The sequence below is a fragment of the Astatotilapia calliptera genome, chromosome 12 (genome assembly GCF_900246225.1).
Source record: "Astatotilapia calliptera chromosome 12, fAstCal1.2, whole genome shotgun sequence".
Lineage (NCBI taxonomy): Eukaryota > Metazoa > Chordata > Actinopteri > Cichliformes > Cichlidae > Astatotilapia > Astatotilapia calliptera.
Genome location: NC_039313.1, coordinates 7285831 through 7305834, shown reverse-complemented (window position 1 = coordinate 7305834; position 20004 = coordinate 7285831). Strand labels below are relative to the sequence as shown.

Below are 20004 nucleotides of genomic sequence, written 5' to 3'. Positions count from 1 at the left end.
AAAATGATTGGCTCAGGAAAAAAAAAGCACCGAAATAAAGCACCAAAATGTGCGCTGCTTTTCGGTCTGGTTACTACCGTATATGTCAGAACCGCTGCCATGATGGCACTGGATACCGGTACCCATCCCTAGGTTTGAATTGAATTGTATTGCTTTTACTAACTTCCTTTACTTTTTTCTCCAAATAATGCCTCCACCTCTCCAGGTTCTCTTTCCTCTATTCACTACTCTCATTACAGATTACAATGTCATCTGCAAACATTATAGGCCTGACCTCATCAGTCAGTCGGTCGATCACTATTGCAAACAAGATGGGGTTAAGAGCCGATACCTGATGTAATCCAATCCCACCTTGAATCTGTTGCTCCTACTGCACACCTCGCCACGGTCTTGGTGTCTTCATACTTATCCTGGACCACATTCACATACTTCTCTGCCACTCCTGATCAACTCATAGATTACCAAAGTTCCTCTCCTGGGACTCTATCACATGGTTTCTCTCCAAGTTTCTCTCTCTCATGGTTTTCAGTTGTTGAATCTAAATTGCCCATGGGTGTGAATCGTTGTCTGGCTCTTTGTGTTAGCCCTACTGGTGGCCTGTCCAGCATGTACCCTGTCTCTCGCCCTATGGTAGCTGGAATAGGCCCCAACCCCCTCCTGTGATCCTGCTAAATAAAAGAGACTGGATTGACTGGAAGTCCCTGTCAAGACTCCATAATTGCTATTGACTATAATCATGATTGTAATTTTCTCTCTTTATGCTAATGATTCTCAGCATCCTCTGTATTGGTACACTGCAACAGTGTCACAGCAGCCGCAGAGCACAAAACTTTCATGGCACACAGCAAACAAATTGTACCAAACCACCAAAGGTGAGATGCAATGTTGAAAATTGGGCTTGTTGTTTGGAATTTGTGCCTCACAGAGCCAGAAGCACATGTGTGTGTGTATGTTGGGAGGGTTGAAAACCTTGCCTGGGATTATGAGCTGAGTCACAGCGAAACTGTGAGGGAATTCAATCTATTTGCAAGTGGAATATGCATTTCGCGCTCTTTTAATTTGACGCGCATCATGGGCTAAACGCCTCCCTGTCAGGAAGATTCTGGGCTGTTTGGAACTCGTTTAATCATCTTTCAAGAGCCAAAAGGACTGTTTCACCTACCTCTCTCTCTCTGCCTCTCTCTCCCTCTCTCTGCTTTAAGGACGGGCTAACAACTGATCTCGCAGGACTCTTTCTATTAATAACCACTCCTTCACTCCTCTGTTTCCCAGTGAGACAGCCTCATAATTAAACTGTGTAAACGCTGCTGCATTAGTGTTTTTTGCTTACCAGGGAAGCTTTGGGCCACTTTTCATTGTGCCAACATGTTTGGAAGCGTTTTTAATCTTCTTCTTGTTTGTGCTGGTTATCGCATGGCACGGAGAGACAGACTCCTGAGGAGCTTACAATTGTCTTTTACTCTTTAATTTAATAACAGAGACTGATAATGAAGCAAAGTCGCTCTACTGTTGATTATGTTTTCCAGTGATCACACTTCAGGTTGAGTGGAACAGCACTTTTCAGTCTCATTTCTCTACTGTAGATTAGTTTCTGCCAGCACTAGAAATGGCTAATATTTCCATGCCATTAACTCCAAAGCCTGTGAAAATGACAGGAGATGGCAGATGGGGGCCATGTGGACATCAGTCTTCCAGATGCAGACAAGAGCATCTATAAACTCTCTGACGCACCTGCTGCAGGTATTAGCAGACCTCGACATTCGGCTAATGATGCATGGGAGGTAATTACAAAGGGATCACGGAAATTAGTTTCTTTCTTTATCAGACAAACACGTGGGCCAGGGCCAGGGCTGCACAGAAACTGCTAGTGTATGAGACACCAGGAATTCATGAGTGAAAGGCAATTCTATGTGACTCCACTGACTGCATAAAAATCTGTTCATGGACTACCAAAGATAAAAACCTTGGTGGTAGTTACTGCTACCATACGTGTCTCCAAGAATGCATATTCTCACTCATGATAGCAGCTGGTAGAGATCCTTCCTTTGTGCCTCTTTGGAGTGATAGAAACAACTAGTACTCACACTGAACTACAGTGATTTACTAATCCTCTCCCTCAAAAAATCAATACTTGTAGAGGTCAAACTGAGCTGCATGGAAAATGCAGATTACCTCGTCAATAGCTGACACACTCTCCTACACACTCACATGCTACAGTTTAGTGATGAGCCTGTGTCAGTGAAAGGAGGAGTAACTGCTCAGGATTTATAAAATGTTGATTTCACGCTTTCTTAGGTTGTTTTGGGAGAAATTTGTTTTAAAAAGTGAGAAAAGCTGAATTTCAAATGCGATGCATATGGTCAGCAACAATATCTCTGGTAACTTTACATGATGCTCAGCTGGCCCAATGTGTGTCAAAGAAATATCCGCCACACTATCACATCACCACCAGTCTAAACTGTAGATACAAGGCAGGATAGATCCATGCTTTTATGTTGTTCATGCCAAATTCTGGCCCTACCATCTGGACATCACAGACAGTGTCTGCATGCCTGAGCTGCTGCCATACGATTGACTGATTAGATATATCTGTGTTAACATGCAACTGAACAGGTATATTTAGTTCACACCATGAAAATCAAAAAAGACATGCAAACGTTGGAAAACGAGGACATCCCGGGATGAGACAGCAATGGCAGCACCCCTGAGGGCACATGATATCGTCTGAGCCAGTCGCAGTTATTAGGCCCTGTGGTCTTCTCTAGACATCTAACGCTTCAGACATATTCAGCAGTCTGATTGGAGTGCTGAATGTGCGAATACAGCAGACACAACACTAAGCTCATGAATGAGACAGGGACTTACATGCAGTGGAGAGAATGGAAGAGGAGCAGTGTAGTGCAATGTTGCATTAAAGTAAAATCATATTAAGATATGATTTAGCCTTGTTTGTGTTCCTATCTTGGTAAAATCTTTTCCAAACTGTCAACATGAAAACATAGGCAACACTAAGACACCCACCAGTCTGTTTTATGGACTCCCTGATAACTCCTTGATAACTTAGATCATAAAATCAGAAAATATAATAAACTATCTGCTCTGAATCCGGTAAAATAGTAACAAAAACTAAAGCATCACAAAATAGTCTTTCCACCATGGGATAAACTGGGATTTGGCACATTGAAAAACCCTAAGACCCAACGGAGAAAAATAAATAGTATGAAAATATCCATCCATCATTTTTTTTTCTGCTTAACTGGGGCCAGGCTGCAAGGGCAGCAGACTAACTGACTAGCCCAAACCTCCCTCTCCCCATCCACCTCCTCCAGCTTATCTGGCGAAACACTGAGGTGTTCTCAGGTCAGCTGAAAGTCATAATCTCTCCTGCATGTTCTGGTCCCATGTTCTCCTGATAGATTGCACGGAACACCTCACCCAGGCGTCCAGGAAACATCCTAGTCAGATCCTAACTGACTCTTTTCTTCTGTGGGCTCACAACCTACAAGAGGCGCTGTAGAGGCCAGGTGCATGACATGACCGTGACATAAGCAGCTACAGCTGTGGTGGGCAGCATGTTTGACAGAAATAGAGAAAATCTTTGTGTCGGGTGGAAGTCAAGGGCAGAGGCCCTGGCGGTGGAGTTCAAGTTGGGACGCTGTGTGAAAATAACTTTGATAAACCGATTTATACCGTGAGCTCCAGTGGACTGTACTTTTTTTGTGTACAAGCTAGATGTTCAACTAATTTTACATTGTAGATCTTAAGTTCACTGCTCTTTGTCAAATTTAGCCAACTACAATTTACAGTATGTTATCTCATGGATCGGTTATCAGGACAGGCAAGTCAATCAGTGCTTGAGTAGTCAAATCAATAAAATAAACTTAATTAGCGTGAAACCAACATGAAAGCGATCTCTGTCTCAGAACAATGTTCTGTACTATAAATTATGTTTTATTGTCTGTGCACACTGTGATTTACGGTCCTCTTGTGACCAAATTTGGCATTATCTACACAAGCTAGCATGAATAGCAACTACTGCATGTATCGGAAGCAGATTTTTTTGTTGTAGTTTGAGTACACACGTTATGAATACTCCTGTATTGGTAGATGCTTTTCCTCTTTGTTGTATATTTTAAATATTTAGTGTCAGATCAAATAAACAGTGAAATATTCAGAACATCATGAAAGACACTTCTCACCTCAGCCATTTCCTGGTAAAACTGCTGCCCTCGGGCAGGTATAGGACAATCAAAGCAAGAACAAACAGATTTAAACACAGCTTCTACCCAACAGCAATATCGTATTTGAACATCAGCATTACCAACCATGCTGTGGAATAACTTGCAACTAATTGAGGCATATGTATTGGAATGAATGTAAATGTTCTGTTTTTTTATTGTTTTATTTTAAGGTTTTCAGCACCGATCGAAGACAATTCTTTTAATTTCATTGTTCAAGCGACAATTACAATAAAGATATTCAATTCAATTTGAAAAGAACACAAAAGTAGGAAAGAAAAAAAAAACACTATTATATATTAAACACTTGTTCAGCCAGAGAGCACTTCCGAAAAAGACATTCAGCACGGGAAAGAAAGGCAGTACAGAGTCATAAATGGTATGTTTTAGTCTGGTCTCTTCTCAGCACAGTAAACAGCTGCTCATTAAGATGTTCTAGGGCCGTGGTAGGGGGATGGGTGGTGGGAATAACTGGTTTATTGGCTCTGTTTGCCCCCTACACCACTATACTAGCTCAATGGACTATTTTACCATCATGGTTTCTTTTCAACCTTAAGCTTTAATAAATGTAACCAAATCTAGCCTAACACACACATGCATTATATTTAATTATGTACTGTAGTATTACACTGTATATTAGCTGAGCTCCTAAACCCTTCTCCTCTTCTTTACAAGCCAAGTGAGTCATTTGCTGTATAAAGCATAAAGCATAGCATAAAATGTTAAAAGGCAAACTCATTTTGTAATGTCTCCGAGATAATAGAAACCTATTAGTGAGGACATGAAGTGCACAAAGAGCATAGCAGTGAACAGAACAACACAAGCAGCCAATAGTGAGCTACTCGAACTTTAAGAGTGTTCCCAATGCAGTTGAATTCTGCTCTTGTTCGATCATGTTATGTACTGAGAGGAGAATCACAATGTAGTGGAGTGAAAATGCAAAATGTGAGCTTGATACAGCTTTCACGGAAAAAGTCATACATGCTGCAGCTGCTGGATTAGTGTGGTGGCATTTTGAAAATGACTCTGCAGTGCTGACAAATAGCATTTGACAGGCATTGTTCCTGGATGTGGGGAATGAGATTATTCAGCTTGAAGTGGCTGAAATACACATTGCCTTAGATTTATGAAACTGTGCAAAAGGTAGTCTGCTGTGGCATGTTTAGCTCATGCTGCTGAAATATACGATTTTACATCGTTTTCCAGGACTTCCCTCTGACTGGAAAGATCGAATCCTTGAAACCAGATTTTCCTGTATAGGTGAAAGCTCCAAACTTCATTTTGTATCTAAAGATTAAATAAAAAATTACATAACAATGGATCTCGTGTTCATTTCTCTCCTACTCATAAACCTACAGAGAATTATTTCAAAACTGAATCATAATAAGATTAACCTCAGTTCCATAATACAAGCTATTTTAGGGTATAATGATCTGATAAACCCTGCAATTTACCACACAGCAGACAGACAGAAATAACAGCTAGGTAAAATAGTGAGGCGTTTAACAAGTATTCAAATATTTCCATCTGTAGATAGTGGAGACCAAGACCACAGCAGATGTCACCAATGTCAGCTAAGAGGAAACTGAAATTACAATTCTCATGAGCTGACAAAATTGGACAGAGGAAGACTGGAAAAATGTTGTCTGGTTTGACAACTCTCAATTTCTGCGGTGATATCAAAATGTCAGGGCCAGAATTTAAAAAAGGACTGATCCATCCCGCCAACACCACCAGCACCAGTTTAGGCTGCTGGTGGTGACACAATGGTGTGGGGGGTATTTTCCTTGCACAGGTTGGGCCCCTAGTATCAACTGAGCATTGTTGTTGACTGTGTCCATCTCTTTATGACCACATTGGATCGGCCTTCTGATGCTGCTTCCAGCAGAATATCACAAAGCTGTAACATGTCACAAAGCTCGGATCATCTTAAACTATCTCTTTTCTCTGTACTCAATATAATAATACCTTTAATCAGATTTCAGTGTAATATTACCTTGGGGATGTGTGGACTGGAAGCACTAAGTATTTACATGATGTTATTAGGGCTGGGCGATATGGCCTAAAATTCATATCTCAATATTCTTTAGCTAGATGGCGATATACAATATATATCTCGATATTTTTTAAAGCCATAAAGTAAGAACTAAAAGAGAATTCTTAGTCACACTGTGTCCCAGATCTCACACAGGCACTTTTATTAACATACAGCGTAGATGTACATGAAAAAATTACTCAGAGATAAATTATCAGCATTTATTAAATAATAATTCTCCATAAATAAAATAAAACAATGTTGTTTTTGTGCATAACAAAACGCTCACAACTGTGCAGTCAAAATGTAAACTAAAAGACGCTGAGCATAACAAAGACAGACAGATTTCACCGCTGCTCTGTTCCCAAGTTCTACTGCGTGACTGACAGCCTGGAGTTTGAAATCCGCTTCGTAAGCGTGTCTCTTACAGGTGCCATTTGTGCTCGTTATGCGCACACAATACGGTAATATTATATTGAAGCACAGTATGCATTACTCCACGAGGCTCCAGACTCCGCTAGCCGTAATGCTCCAACAAATCCATCAAGCGGTGCAGCTTCGTAGCTTACCAAAGTCGTACTAAAGCATTTTTGACAGATTGCTCAGCCCTTTGTACCACATAAAATCGGTTCGCGGTCAGTAAGCACAACCAGAACTCATACATTTTTGAGAAAATGAAAGGATTTTAGTGTACGGTTATATTAGGGCTGCACGATTTTGCATAAAATGAGAATCACGATTTTTTTGGCTTAGAATTGAGATCACGATTCTCTCACGATATTCTTTTCCAGTATAAATATTTATTGCACTTATTAACTGCACATCAACTTCGCAACAGTTGAGACTGAACATAAAAACAATAAATAAACATAAAAACAACAAAAGTCTCACATTTTGTTGTTGCTGCAAAATGTTGTACTGCTTGAAATTCCGTCTCCACCGTTGCTCGACACTGCGTGTATAGAGCAGGTAGTGCAACAATAGAAAAATAGTTGCGGGACGGCACTGTGTAGCGTTTGTCTAGGGTGTTGATCATTTCCTAAATCCCTCGTTTTGCACAGTGTTGATGGGAGCAATATCTTTGGTCAGGTGATAAGTGATAGCCTCCGTAATTTCTTTGTGCCTGCGGGAGTTCGACGTGAAGCGCTGTATAAGGTTCCCGTTATTGATGTTTGGGTGGTTGACCGGGACGGATTTTCTCCTGTCACTTTCTCGTCATCCCTGACGTGCTCTCCATTGTTTTTTCCCTGCTAATTTTAGCAGCCAGCTTCTGTATCACGTGGTATAAGGCTCCGCCCTTGTCATTTGTTGAGCAGGAAGAGTGAGCGCTTGTTTTCATGCAGATTACGTCCCGGATCAAAATGCGGTACAATCGTCGTCTTTTTTTTTTTTTTTTTTTTTTTTTAAATCGTTGTCATTCGGAAATGAGATCGGACATAAGTATGAATCGAGATCGCGATTTTCTAACGATTAATCGTGCAGCCCTAGGTTATATGTAAGGTACTTTGTTTCAGGGCAGGAGGCTGGGAGACTTCGTGGTCTGGGATACAGCACACATTTTCACACACTCTTCATTTTGCACTTTATGGCACTGTTGTAAATGGTGAAAATACTAGTAATGCTAGCTGCACGGCGTCAACACGTTAACGAGGTAACCGTTAACGCGTTGACGCCGTGCAGCCCCACGCACGGGGCAATCCGCAGTAACTCGTTAACGGAGATTTGCCGCGTTAATACAGTTATGGCGTTAACGTCATTTTAACGAGAGTAATGCTGCAGCACTAAAATAGTAATCTCTAAATGTTTTCTTTTTACCGACCAGCTCCTCTTTGATAGCTACCGTGTCCATCTTGTCGTTAACTGCAGGTGAAGCGATGGGGGAGGGGGAGTTGTGTTCAGTGAAGGAGAGAGGCAAGGCAGAGTAACGCAGCGTAGAGACAAAAGTGGACGAAAGAGAGGCAAACTTGTGGTTCCACAAGTAGAATTATAACGTAACATAGACTATATCGATATAAACGATATTGTCACATCTCTTATTTCGTATAAAAATATATTGATATATTTAAAAACTCAATATATCACCCAGTCCTAGATGCTATCATGTATATAATCTGTATATATTATCCTCATGTTAATTAATGTTATGATTAATTAATTTTTAAACAAAGGCCATGTTCTGATAACACAAAAGAACTGAAGCAAGGCAGAAATGTACACCTGTTTCAGACTATATTAAGTAATAACTGACCACAACTATGAGGTCATTATGTAGCAGTCTGATGTCCATAACAGGTCCTGTCATTAAGGTATGGCACAATGGAAGCTATGCATTGCCACATCTCAAATAACAGACTAACAGACTGCTGCTTAGATTTAATTTGTTAAAAGAGAATATATTATATAAGACTTAACTACATTCTAAAAAAAGAGAGAAACTGGTGTGGAGGTGGGTTGCAAAGCGACTTGCAGATGAGCGCCAACTGTGGACAGGCTGATGCAGCTTATATAACACATCAATATGAGATTTGGCAGTTGGATGTGAAGAAAGCTATTAGGTAAGCATTCAGCTGATCTGTCAGAACTCTATCTGAGCTTGACTTTAAGGTCTCTCTGAAGTAGGGCTGTGCGATATGACCAAAATCTCATATCCCAATATAAGACATCTATCGTCCCGATAACGATATAAATCACAAAAATTTAACATTTTCTGTAAATTCTGTGAATCTCGAGCAGCTCGACTTGGCTGAAGTGTTTCCAGCTGGGCGTCGCGTACCTGGAGTCGAGTGTTTTAACAGATGCATGAAACGATACATTTTTAGACATAAGTTGTAACGGCCGCCATTTTCTTTGTGAGTATTTATTACACGGCGTGCTGCGGGGAAAAGCCTGTTCTAACGTTTGAGTCTAAGGTTCATTTTTAGCACCTGATGGGCCTTTTTTTTGCTTCTCATCCGTGTGATGCCATAAAACAGTGCCTTAGATCACCCCTAAAACATGCCACACTCAAGCAAGTACTAATAAACTGCTGTTGACTCAGTAAGTGAAAGACACGTTGAACAATCAGACATTTAACGAGCTGTGTTATATTTCTTCAAGAGCAGTTACTCAACACTGCTAGGGAAAATACATTAAAACGTAATAGGCATCTAGTTTAAAAGAGGTTCTCTTGCACTGCTTGCAAGAGGGCAGCTTGTCAAGAGAGGCTGTAGTACACGCCCAAATCAGAAAACATGCAACGAGACAGATGCATAAATTAACATGCGCCACACTCATATCTTTGAACTGAGAACCAAAGGCCACTCTGATCCACTCTGCAGGGGAGCTCTTGCTTTGATGTATTTGAAAAGGAGGTTTAAAGATCAATTACATGTCTACTGTCACCCCAAAGACTGATTTAACTTTGGAGTTTAAAAATTCAAAGTAACACTGACTCGATCACAGATCATCATATTTGAGTGAGTTAGATGACCAGTCTGTCAAAAAGATTTCATCTGAAGGGGGGATACAGAAAAAGTTCTCCATTTGATAAAAAAGTCCCTACTATGGTCCAGGAAGTTTTAACTATGAATTCTTTTTCAGTTAGTTATTTAATTATTTATTCCTACCCTGAAAGCCCTTTACATGTCTGTCTCCTATTGCCTCTGATCTCTCTTGTTTTTGCAGAGTCGAACTTGAAGTCTGCACACTCTTCCCACTATACCTTATACAGTTGCGGAGGAAAACCATGACATTTGCCTGAAAGCTCACCCCACACTTCCTGACACTGGTGGTGTTGCCAGTACATCTAGAACAATATGCCTTAGGACCTACTTTCACCTCAAAATCCACCTGTAGGGCTTGAGGCCAAGGGAGGAAATCATTATTGCCTGTCTCCCTTGGAGATTCCTTGAGTGGGGGGAATCTCCAAGGGGTGATGAAGTCAGACCCTTAAGGCCAAAAATGTGAAATGGCAATAACAATAACATATTATCTGTTGCAAAAAGCTTAAAAAAATTGGTCTGCATCCCCCGTCAAAAGGAGTTTTCAACTACAGATACACAACTGGCCCAGCGCTTCACCTGAAGCATAGACGTAAAATCTTCTGGCTTCCTTCTTTCTTTGGCAAATGCACTTTTTCATTATTAATGACCATTATTATGATTTATACATATGTTCATATTTTTAATGAAAGAGGTCATGAGTTTCAGATGCAAGTTAGAAGATTTGAAGCTCTACAGTCTGATATACAGCAACTGTAAATCTTCAAATGCAGCACTGCTGGAATCAAATCGACAAAAACAAAATGCAAACACTTCACCTTTTCAAATGCAAAACTGCCATCTCGATTCAAAAGTTTACTTTGTTGTGGCACTTCCCTTTTTTCTTACTGTCGTCAACATGACCCAAACACGTCACCATGCATTAGACCCTAACTGTGCTAAAATAGAAGCCAAATACACTCTATCTCCAGGAGGCAACAGGCCAAGTGCTGTATTCTGCATTCACCACACAATAACAAAATTAATATTTGATTCGGATTGGTACAGCCACTTTCTGTCTCCTGCAACAGCCTGAAGAACACAATAGTTCTCCTGTTTCCCATAGGCAGTTAGGGCTACTTTAAATAGCACTCTGCAGCAGCAGCACAGCGAGCACTATGCCCTGCAGGAAACAGAGTCTGAGTTAAGAGTTGCAAAAGAAAAGTTGACTCAAAGTCAAGGAAAGCAAGCTTAGGACGAGGCAAAGTTAGGACAAAGTAACACTGTCAGAAAAATGTAAAAAAAACAAACAAACAAAAAAAACATTTCGTTTTCGTTTTTGAGATTTTACCTCAGCAAACTGATGCACAACAACAGGAAATCAATAACATGCTTAATTGACTCAAGGTCTCAAACTGTTTTCTTTCAGCCTCTCAAAGAATGAAAGTCAGCTGGCCAGTCTTTGATAATATTGCCTGGATGGTAGTGTTCATATGAGTCCCTTCAACTCCTGTTACTGCAGATGTCCTGTAGCGGCAGGCTAGCCATCAGACTCACTGGTCTTGAAACTCAGTTTGACAGTGAGTGAGCGGTGGCATCTGCAGAGAGATAGAGGTCCACTACCTGATGATGCTCAGGCAGGAGGAAACCAACTGGCTGCCTTCCTCAATTTGACCTTGAGTTGACTGATTGGGGCATCGCCAGTTTCAGCGCGTCGGGTTAAAGGACAGGTACAGATGTGTTTACATAGATTTACTACATTTTTTATTTTATCTTGTCAGAAACTCCTTAAAACTCACTTGCAAGAACATTAAAGTGGACGTGAGATGGTATTTGGCATACTGCAGACAAATTTTGTGGTTTCTTTAGTCCATCTCTCTATTTTGGTAGTTACTAGCCAGCTCCAAAGCTAGCCACCAAAATATCAAAATAATAGGGCTTTACTGAGATTATTCAATAATCCTATTGATAGAATATCATTAATTAGTGGGCTTCCATGTCAGGAACTATATTAACCATTAGAAACAAAGGGCAATTCAGTTTGTGAACAGTAAGGTTAATGAAGGGAAAATTTGGGGGATTTATTTGGATACAATACTTGGCTTTGATTACCAATCTAACACCAGTCCTAAATTTATTTTGCAGTAGTTAGTTGTATCACTTTGCAATACTTAAATACAAAATGAGAGATTAGAGACTTATTTGTAACTTTAAAATGCTTTGTAGCTTTTCAGTAATGGCTTTTCTTGTTTACTGCAACTGTGCTGTCAAAGTTTGAATTCAGCAATGATCTCTTGGGGTTAAAATGTTAGGTAGTGTGGATGAATACCCCTTAAAGTATGAGCTGTGGAAAATCTCAAAGTTCAGTTTCTCTTTTGGTTATATCTGTATTTCTAGGTTTGCATTCAACTGAGGCTAAATGAAAGAACAAACAACTGGGTGAACTCAGGTGTATGTCAGTGTGGAGCTGCAGGGCTCAGGTGGATAGATTTTCCAAGTGTCTCTGGGGGCAGTGCCTAAACAGCACAAATCTTGTCATTAGCTCCAATAGAGTAGTATAGTATATCAGGGTCATGTGACTCTCACCTCATAATGGGCGACCCGCTGGGACTCGGAAATGAGCTGAGCGCTGCACACTTTGCAGTAGCTGTCTGTGAAAAGCCCTTGGTCCACCTCTGTTGACTTCATCTGGAGAAGGAGAAAATGAGTTTACTGACTGGAGTTCCGTTTTTGGCAGGTGTTTTTAAGAACTGCACACATAATGCTGACTGTTTTTGAAAGAAAAAGCCCATTTCAGACAGGATGAGTCAAAAGAAGTTAGGGAAAATGGTTTTTTATTTAAACGGCAAGTCCGAATCAAACTGGACCTCTCTGACTAACAGTTTTGACAAAATGACATAATATGTCCACTGTACATTCACACAAACACAGAAAGCTGTCTGATTTCCATTGGTACTATCAGGCAGCCTTGTTTTGTAGGTCTACAGGGAGCTGTGACAAACCAACCAAGATGTAATAGAGCAAGTAAACAACAAACTCATATTTTCAACACAGTTAATCAATATTTTATTAACTTAGTGACAGATGCTGAGCAGCTTTTGCAAGCAATGAGTCAGAAAAACTATACAAAATATCCCACTTAAGACATGAAGCTAAAATGTTATTTGTTAATGAATAAATAACAAGAGATCAAAGACGAGCTGTTCCTGGGAATTCATTAAAGTATAAAATTGAACTCCAGGCTGTGTGTTGTTGGAGAAAAAAATGTATTCTAGGTGACATGGCTGCAAAAACCTTTTATTTTCATAGCTGAGCCCTCTCTGCTTTCTATTACTAATTCAGCCTAGTTTACAACAGAAGCTCGCATTTCATATTTGGAAGCAGTCAAGCTTAACTCATCCTCATTTACAAAGGTGCAGCTTCATTTGGAGCCACGGGACAGAGGGAACTTAGGAGGAACGTATCTCAAACTTGTTTCAATTTACAAATTTGATAGCTAATAGCTCTGTGCTATTAGCAAAAGTAGGAAAATTGTAACAAGTTTTAAGAAGTCTTAAAGATTGGATGCATTGGATGCAGTTTCCCATCCGGGTGGGGATTTTGCAGTACAGGATTCTCTGTAGTGCAAAATCATAAGTCCTTCAGTCACCTGAGGTAATAACTGGTCTTCCCTCTCCGGCTGGATCCCATTCATGCTGAGAGGATGAAGGTTCTTTGCTAGTTTTCTGGTAATGTCCACTGTTATCTCTTTGTTGGTCTTAAACACATTCAGCTCAAGATTGTCAAGCAATACTAAGATGCATTAATAACAAGAAGATGCATCTTGGTATTGGTTTTAGATTCAAAATCTCTACTCAAGGAATCATTGCACAGCATATGATCATCAAAGTTTTAATCCTCCTCAAATCACTTAGTAGGGCCATGGTGTCCTCTGGTTTGTCAAGCACAAGCAGGAAACACAAATATTCTGACAGAGAGCTGGAAAATGCCAAGGCAAAGGGCTCATTAGAGACTTGTCAATCTCAAGGCAGACAAACCTTAAATTATACCCTACTTTAACATTTGTTTTTTGTTAAGGAGATAACATTCTATAAAAAAAATTAGTGTCACAGTGAACAGAAAAATGCTCTTAAGCAGCAACAGAGTACGCAAAAAGAGACTGAGCTCACAAATCAGAAGTAAGATCACTGTCTCAAAGTCATCATTAAATTCAGAGTTTTCAGATGATTCACCCCTGTTGGCCATAATGTTTTAGACCTAGAGGTTTCCTCTGCCTTTTACATCCAGTCTGTGTGGTTTTACAAGCTTCCCATAAGTGTACTCTTTAATATTCACAGAGAGTACCACTTAGCTTGTGGTAATGTATAATTTGCATGGCTTATTTGGGGTCGGATTTTACATTTTCATTGGCAGAAAGATGAAAAAAAATCTTTTTCCTTGTTATTACTAATTGATAGTTCATCATGCCAACAAACCAAGTGGCTAAATTTACATCCACTGGCCAGAGAATATCTACTTAGAACATAAAAAATTATATTGACTGATACAGCAAAAGAAAGAGACACACAGAAATTTGGTGGTCGTCTTTAGGCAAGGTAGGAGGATGGAAATTTATTGACAAAATGATTTTACACTAATTCTGTTTCTAGACCTGAATCTTTGTTTATTGCCCTAATGATTCATGATAAATTTTGTGTGTGGAAAAGAAATTCAGCCTACAGTAGTTTCAGCATCAGAGAAAATGTTGGATTCTTGGAATATGAAGCACCAGCAACAGAACAGAAGAATAAACTTGCATGTTATTCAAGTATGAAATATTTGCACTATCATTCAATTCAGTTTAATTCAGTTTTATCTATACAGCACCAAACAGTCACAACAACAGTCGCCTTAAGGTGCTTTATATTGTAAGGTAGGCCCTACACTACCCTACCCTCTGGCAGCAAAGACATTATGGTCAGACTGAGAAAACAGGGGCAAAACATGTCAGGAGTGTATGTGTCTGCAGATAAACAGCAAGAGAAGAAGAGAAACATAAATAAGTCAGCACTGCCACTCTCTTCCAAAGTCTTGTAATCAGTCGAGAGCACCGTCACTTCTAGTTCAGATTCTAGAGGACAAACAACATAAATAAGCATCTTTGAGAGCTCTATCAGCCTGTGCCAGTTGGAGCCACTCACTATTTTAGCAAGGGTGCACAGATGTGCAAAATGAATAATTAATCTGCCTAAATTCTGTTAAGAAGCAGAGGCATCAGGGGTAACTTCTGCAGAAGCCTGGGAATGAAAGCAACTCTTATCTCTGACTTCATTTTCCATAGTTAGAAGGAGGTCTCAGTTCTATTTCTGCCATTGTAAAGTCTGCATATTCATCTTAGTTTGGACTAAATGGCCAAAACCCTACAATGTGGAGTAAACAGAGAAATAAGTAAATATTTTTCTGTTATCTCTCTCCACAATGCATAATCCCGCGAGACACGAAAAATCATTCAGCTGGATTTATTGTTAGGATGTGAGCTCTGACCCTATATTTTGTCTGCATTTAAGGTCAGCAATGGTGGGAGTTTACTGTAAAAATCTCAACACCGCCTAATAAATAACAGTAAAACAAGGCCTCTTAAAAAGTTATTTGTTGTTAGTGGTTTTGATTTTGGGTAATGCTGTATTGACCTATTTCACTAAGAAGCGAGACCCCTTGTAACACCTTCGTTAGGCTTTTTTCCTCTTTTGTCCTGTTCTCTGAAACTCTGAAACCACCCTTGTGCATCTTCTGTTTGCCATTAGACAAACATTAGATTCATGTACTTTAAATCTGTATCTCATTGTGAGTCAGAGGTGTACCCAGACAATTTACATAACTAGAATTTGGCTAATTTGCCAAATTGTTCCCTCAAAACCTCATAATGTCCACAAAGTGGCTAGTGAATCACTTAGGGGTTAGGTTTAGGTAGCATTTTATGTATGATTCTACTTATGCGTAAGAAGGATTCTGAAAAAATACAAAACATTGCTTTTCAAGTCCAGTCTCTTACATGTATCCTTACCCTCAATCGGTCAAATGGTTGCCCCTCCCTGAGCCTTTTTAGTTAGTTTTTCCTTCCCACTGTCGCCAGGTGCTTGCTCATAGGGGGTCATCTGATTGTTGGGGTTTTCTCTGGGGTTTATAAGCACCTTGAGGTGACTATTGTTGTGATTGGGCGCTATATAATTGGATTTAACTGAACTGAATTTCGACCTAACAGATCTTCTGTTATAAGATTGGGTTTGGTTTGGGTCTGTCAGAAAATAGATGGAAGGGATAGCATTAAACCAAACCATAAGTCTACTTCCAACCCTTCAAAGGTCACCAACTCTGTGTTTCATACTTGATATTCTCAGTTATAGCCCAAAGAGTACACCTATGCTAATAGTTCCAGTCAAAAGCTTGTTAAGCCCTGTGTACATATACAACTATGTGTTATATAGCTAATGGTCGGCCATTAGTAGAGAGTTCAAGCTCTACCAACTACATTCACACTCCGATGGATGCATCGGAGAGCAACTTGGGGTTAGTATCTTGGCCAAGGATACTTGACATGCAGACTGGAGGAGCCAGGGATCGAACCGCCAACCTTCCGATCAGTAGGTGACCTGTTCTACCTCCTGAGTTACAGCCACCCCTGTGCTAACGTGGTGCCAAGTAAGCTGAAGAGGTCCTGAGAAATAAAGCCCCTTGTTGTTAGGTCTGAACCTAGTGGTCAGCTCATGTTTCATTCCTGTAAAGATTAACTTAATGAGAAGTGGTGGATGGGCAAAAATAGAAAAAAAAATAATTATTTTTTACCTGAGAAGAGAACTTGTTCGTGAGTGTGTCTATCACACAAAGGCACAAGAGAGAAAGCAGGAAACGTCCTGCTGAGTATTAAGCACAGCGCTCCAAAGAGCAACAGCTTCTCACCAAATTAACATGTGCCTCTCCTTGGTGTTCAATTCATTAAGCTAATGGATTTTACTGTCAGATACATTGCTATAATTGCAAGAGGTTGACTCTCTTCTAAATGAGAAAAATATTAATTTTTACCCCGTGTAATTGGATAAGGGGAGGCATCGCACTTGTAAACCAACAGGGGGTCCTTTACACAATTCAATCATCAATATCTGATCAGAGCAGCTGTTGTTAACAACATTACAGGCAAGCTCTCTCAGCACAGCTCCGTGAGCTCATTACGGAAGTTATGTTGCCACTCTGTCCCTTGTTTCTCCTTCACCAGAGAAGTCAGAAGAAACAAACCAGCACATTTCACACCAATGATCAAATTAGCAGAAAGCCAGCTTTCCTGCTTACCGACCTTCTTTGACTACGACAAAGTGTTAGCACATCAACGGAGGCAAGCTCCGTAGAGCTGGAAAAGTGAGGCTGGGGATAGAAAAAAAGAAAAAAGCTGACGAAACAGAGGGAGAGAAAGAGTTCAGAGATGAAAAGAAGGTTACAGTGGCGAGTGCCCAGCAGATGCTGCTGCTAAAAAGGTCAGTTGTAATTCGTTAGGGAGTGTGTTAAGCTGGGAAGCTGGATGAATGCCCATGCAGATGAGCTGGACTCGTGCTGGCCTTAGTGGCAGATGACCCTTTGGCTAAGAATAGTTCAGATAACAAATAATGATAACCAGCTAAATGGGCACTGCTGCTGTCACAACATAAAAATTCCAGCTTTGATCCCAATGTCAGGTAGGAAACATTTTAATACACAATTCTATCGCCTTGTCATTGCCTATCATATGAACAGACATTCTGACTTGACTATCAGAATGTCCCAGGCCTATTCTTTGGACGGGTTAGGCCTGTATTGGTTACACTGTGAATGAAAATAAAAGTGCATGAACAGGAAACACAACACGGAAAGACCTCTGGAGAGTGCACACACCCAGAAAATATCCAGTTCTCTGCCAGCTTTTAATTAGATCTTAAATTATTTTTTGTAGGCCACATGAGAATGTCAGTGAGTACGGGACAAATGCTTCTTTTGATCAGACGCTGCCAATAGGTTAAAAATGAGCTGTCTGAACAGCATGGCATTACTCTGTTACACTTGTATCAGTACTACATTTTATCCTCAGTGGACTTTTCTCTTTTTCTGAATCAATGCCAACATACCAGGAACTGCAGATGAACGTCATGAAATCCCCAAAGTTATCTGAGTATTGATTTTGGGCTAATCTGTTCAAGTAGAAAACTAAAGACGAAAAATCACAATTAGAAATGTACACAACAAATGTATGCGGCAAATTTTATAGCAACTCAGAGCTGTTGCGATAACCCACTGAAATCCAAAAATACAGTGGGAATGTGTTCCTAGACAGACAGTGGATCAAACAACACCTGAGACTTTTTTGTTTGCTATCAAACTTGAATATCTATATCAGTGACTTTTTTTATGACAATCAATTCTTGAAAGACTCTTAGAAGTCAGGAGGTCAGAAAAATTATTAGTTAATCATTCACTGACATTCATTGTTGGAATGAATTTATCAGATTTCAATAAAAGATTGATCGGAATTGGACAGAAGTGAGAGCAAATGGAAGTTGCAGGTTTTGAAGGTTTAAGAACATGTAATGTAAGTTAATATGTCACACATGTTAAACCAGCCTTCAACACTAGCCCTGCTCAATAATGCATCATCACACTGGAGACTAGCTGATAACAACAACTGGGGTACGTTGTTTGATTGTCTGGTTCGGAATAATATCAGTAAATCTTAGATTACACTGAGCAATCATCTCTTAGAAGCAAAGCCACATAAATACCAAATGTGTTGTCTCATCCTTAACTAAGTGATTTTAGAATTCCACTGTATTCACATGGGGCGATTCTGCACTTCCCACACACAGGCCTCAAATTCCTCCGGTGAGGAGCTTTAGTGACTAGCTGCCCCAGATTGTTTCCCCCATCCTTGAACTGTCAGAGAGATGTAACACACAGCAGAGTACTTTAAAAAGAGAGAAGAGGCATTTAAAAAGCTGTAGCTGATATCAGCTTTCAACAGTATCACTGTGTTTCTCTGTGTCCTGCAGACGTACTAAGTCTTGCTACATTTGTGGCATACCAAATACACAAATAATACACAAAAACAGAGTTCCGACACAAAGAGACTTTATTTCAGTGTGCAGCCATGTTATACTAATACTATATACTAAACACTAAAGTCATATATGTTGTGGCGTGGGTGTGGTCCTTGGCCAGCTGCAGAGGAGGCGTGACGCAGTGAGCTCCCGGGGCGGCGCAGGGGCGGGGTGAACAGGTGTGCTGGGATCTGACAGTGATTGTGTCTCTTTATGTGTTGGCAGTGACAGACGGAGAAGGGACGTGACAGCAGAGAAAGAGAGCGCGGAGTATATGTGTCCACTACAACCCGAGCTTAATAAAAAGTTCTGCACTGTCAAAAGTCGCTCCGGCTGGTATTTCTTGGGTCCACCGTTACATATGTATTATGTATTTTCTTTCTTTTTCTCTTTTTGTGACTTTATCAGTCTCTCTAATAGTTGAGTGAATTTCTGCCCCTTTTTTCTTTAACATTGCTTCAGTTCATCAAAGTTTGTGACGATTCCTTTATGCAATGCTCTCTTAATATTTTAAGGAAGCATTTTAATCGAGTTGAGGTCCAGCTCATTTGTACCATTTGAACTTTCTAAATAGGAAGGAGAGGATTGTTTACCATTAAGTCAACCACAGTTTGAGTTGTCCTCAGATGGATAAAAAGATTTACATATAAAAATGCTAAAATGAGTTGCCAGACTTATTTGGGCAGACATTATTATTCTTGTATACTGTCTACTTATATTTGTGTTGGATTTTTTGATACATACCAGGTTAAACGTTAACAGCCAAAATGACAGTCAGCAAGTCAAATAACATTAATAAAAACAAAAATCATCATCATCATCATCATCATCAATGTTGTCTCAACCAGACTGTAAAACTTTACTGTAAAAATGGAGCAAAGCTTTTTTTTGTCTTTTTTTTCTCCAACTCTAAAAATGGCAAACACGACAAAACTATGGAAACATATTTGGGAAGCAATATGATGATATCACAAAATGAAGCCATTAAAAATTAAAGGTACTATAAGTAAAATTTCATCACTAGATTTCAGTACATTGCAGATTGATATCAGTACAATTCTTATTTCTTACCCCTCCCATTTCAAGTGCATCCCAGCCACAGTAGCCACTCCAGGACAAACAACTTTGGCTTCTACTCATATGTAGTGAGTACATGCTGTCAGTCTTCTGTTTACTTC

At 39.9% G+C, this 20004-nt stretch overlaps 1 protein-coding gene across 1 annotated transcript in view; it reads right to left on the bottom strand.

The window, feature by feature from the left end:
• Positions 1-20004, bottom strand: part of zmat4a (zinc finger, matrin-type 4a) — a 154750-nt gene that overhangs the window by 115784 nt on the left and 18962 nt on the right. Inside the window, 1 exon segment of the mRNA XM_026187289.1 lies at positions 12318-12419. Within this exon segment, the coding sequence (XP_026043074.1) occupies positions 12318-12419 (102 nt within the window).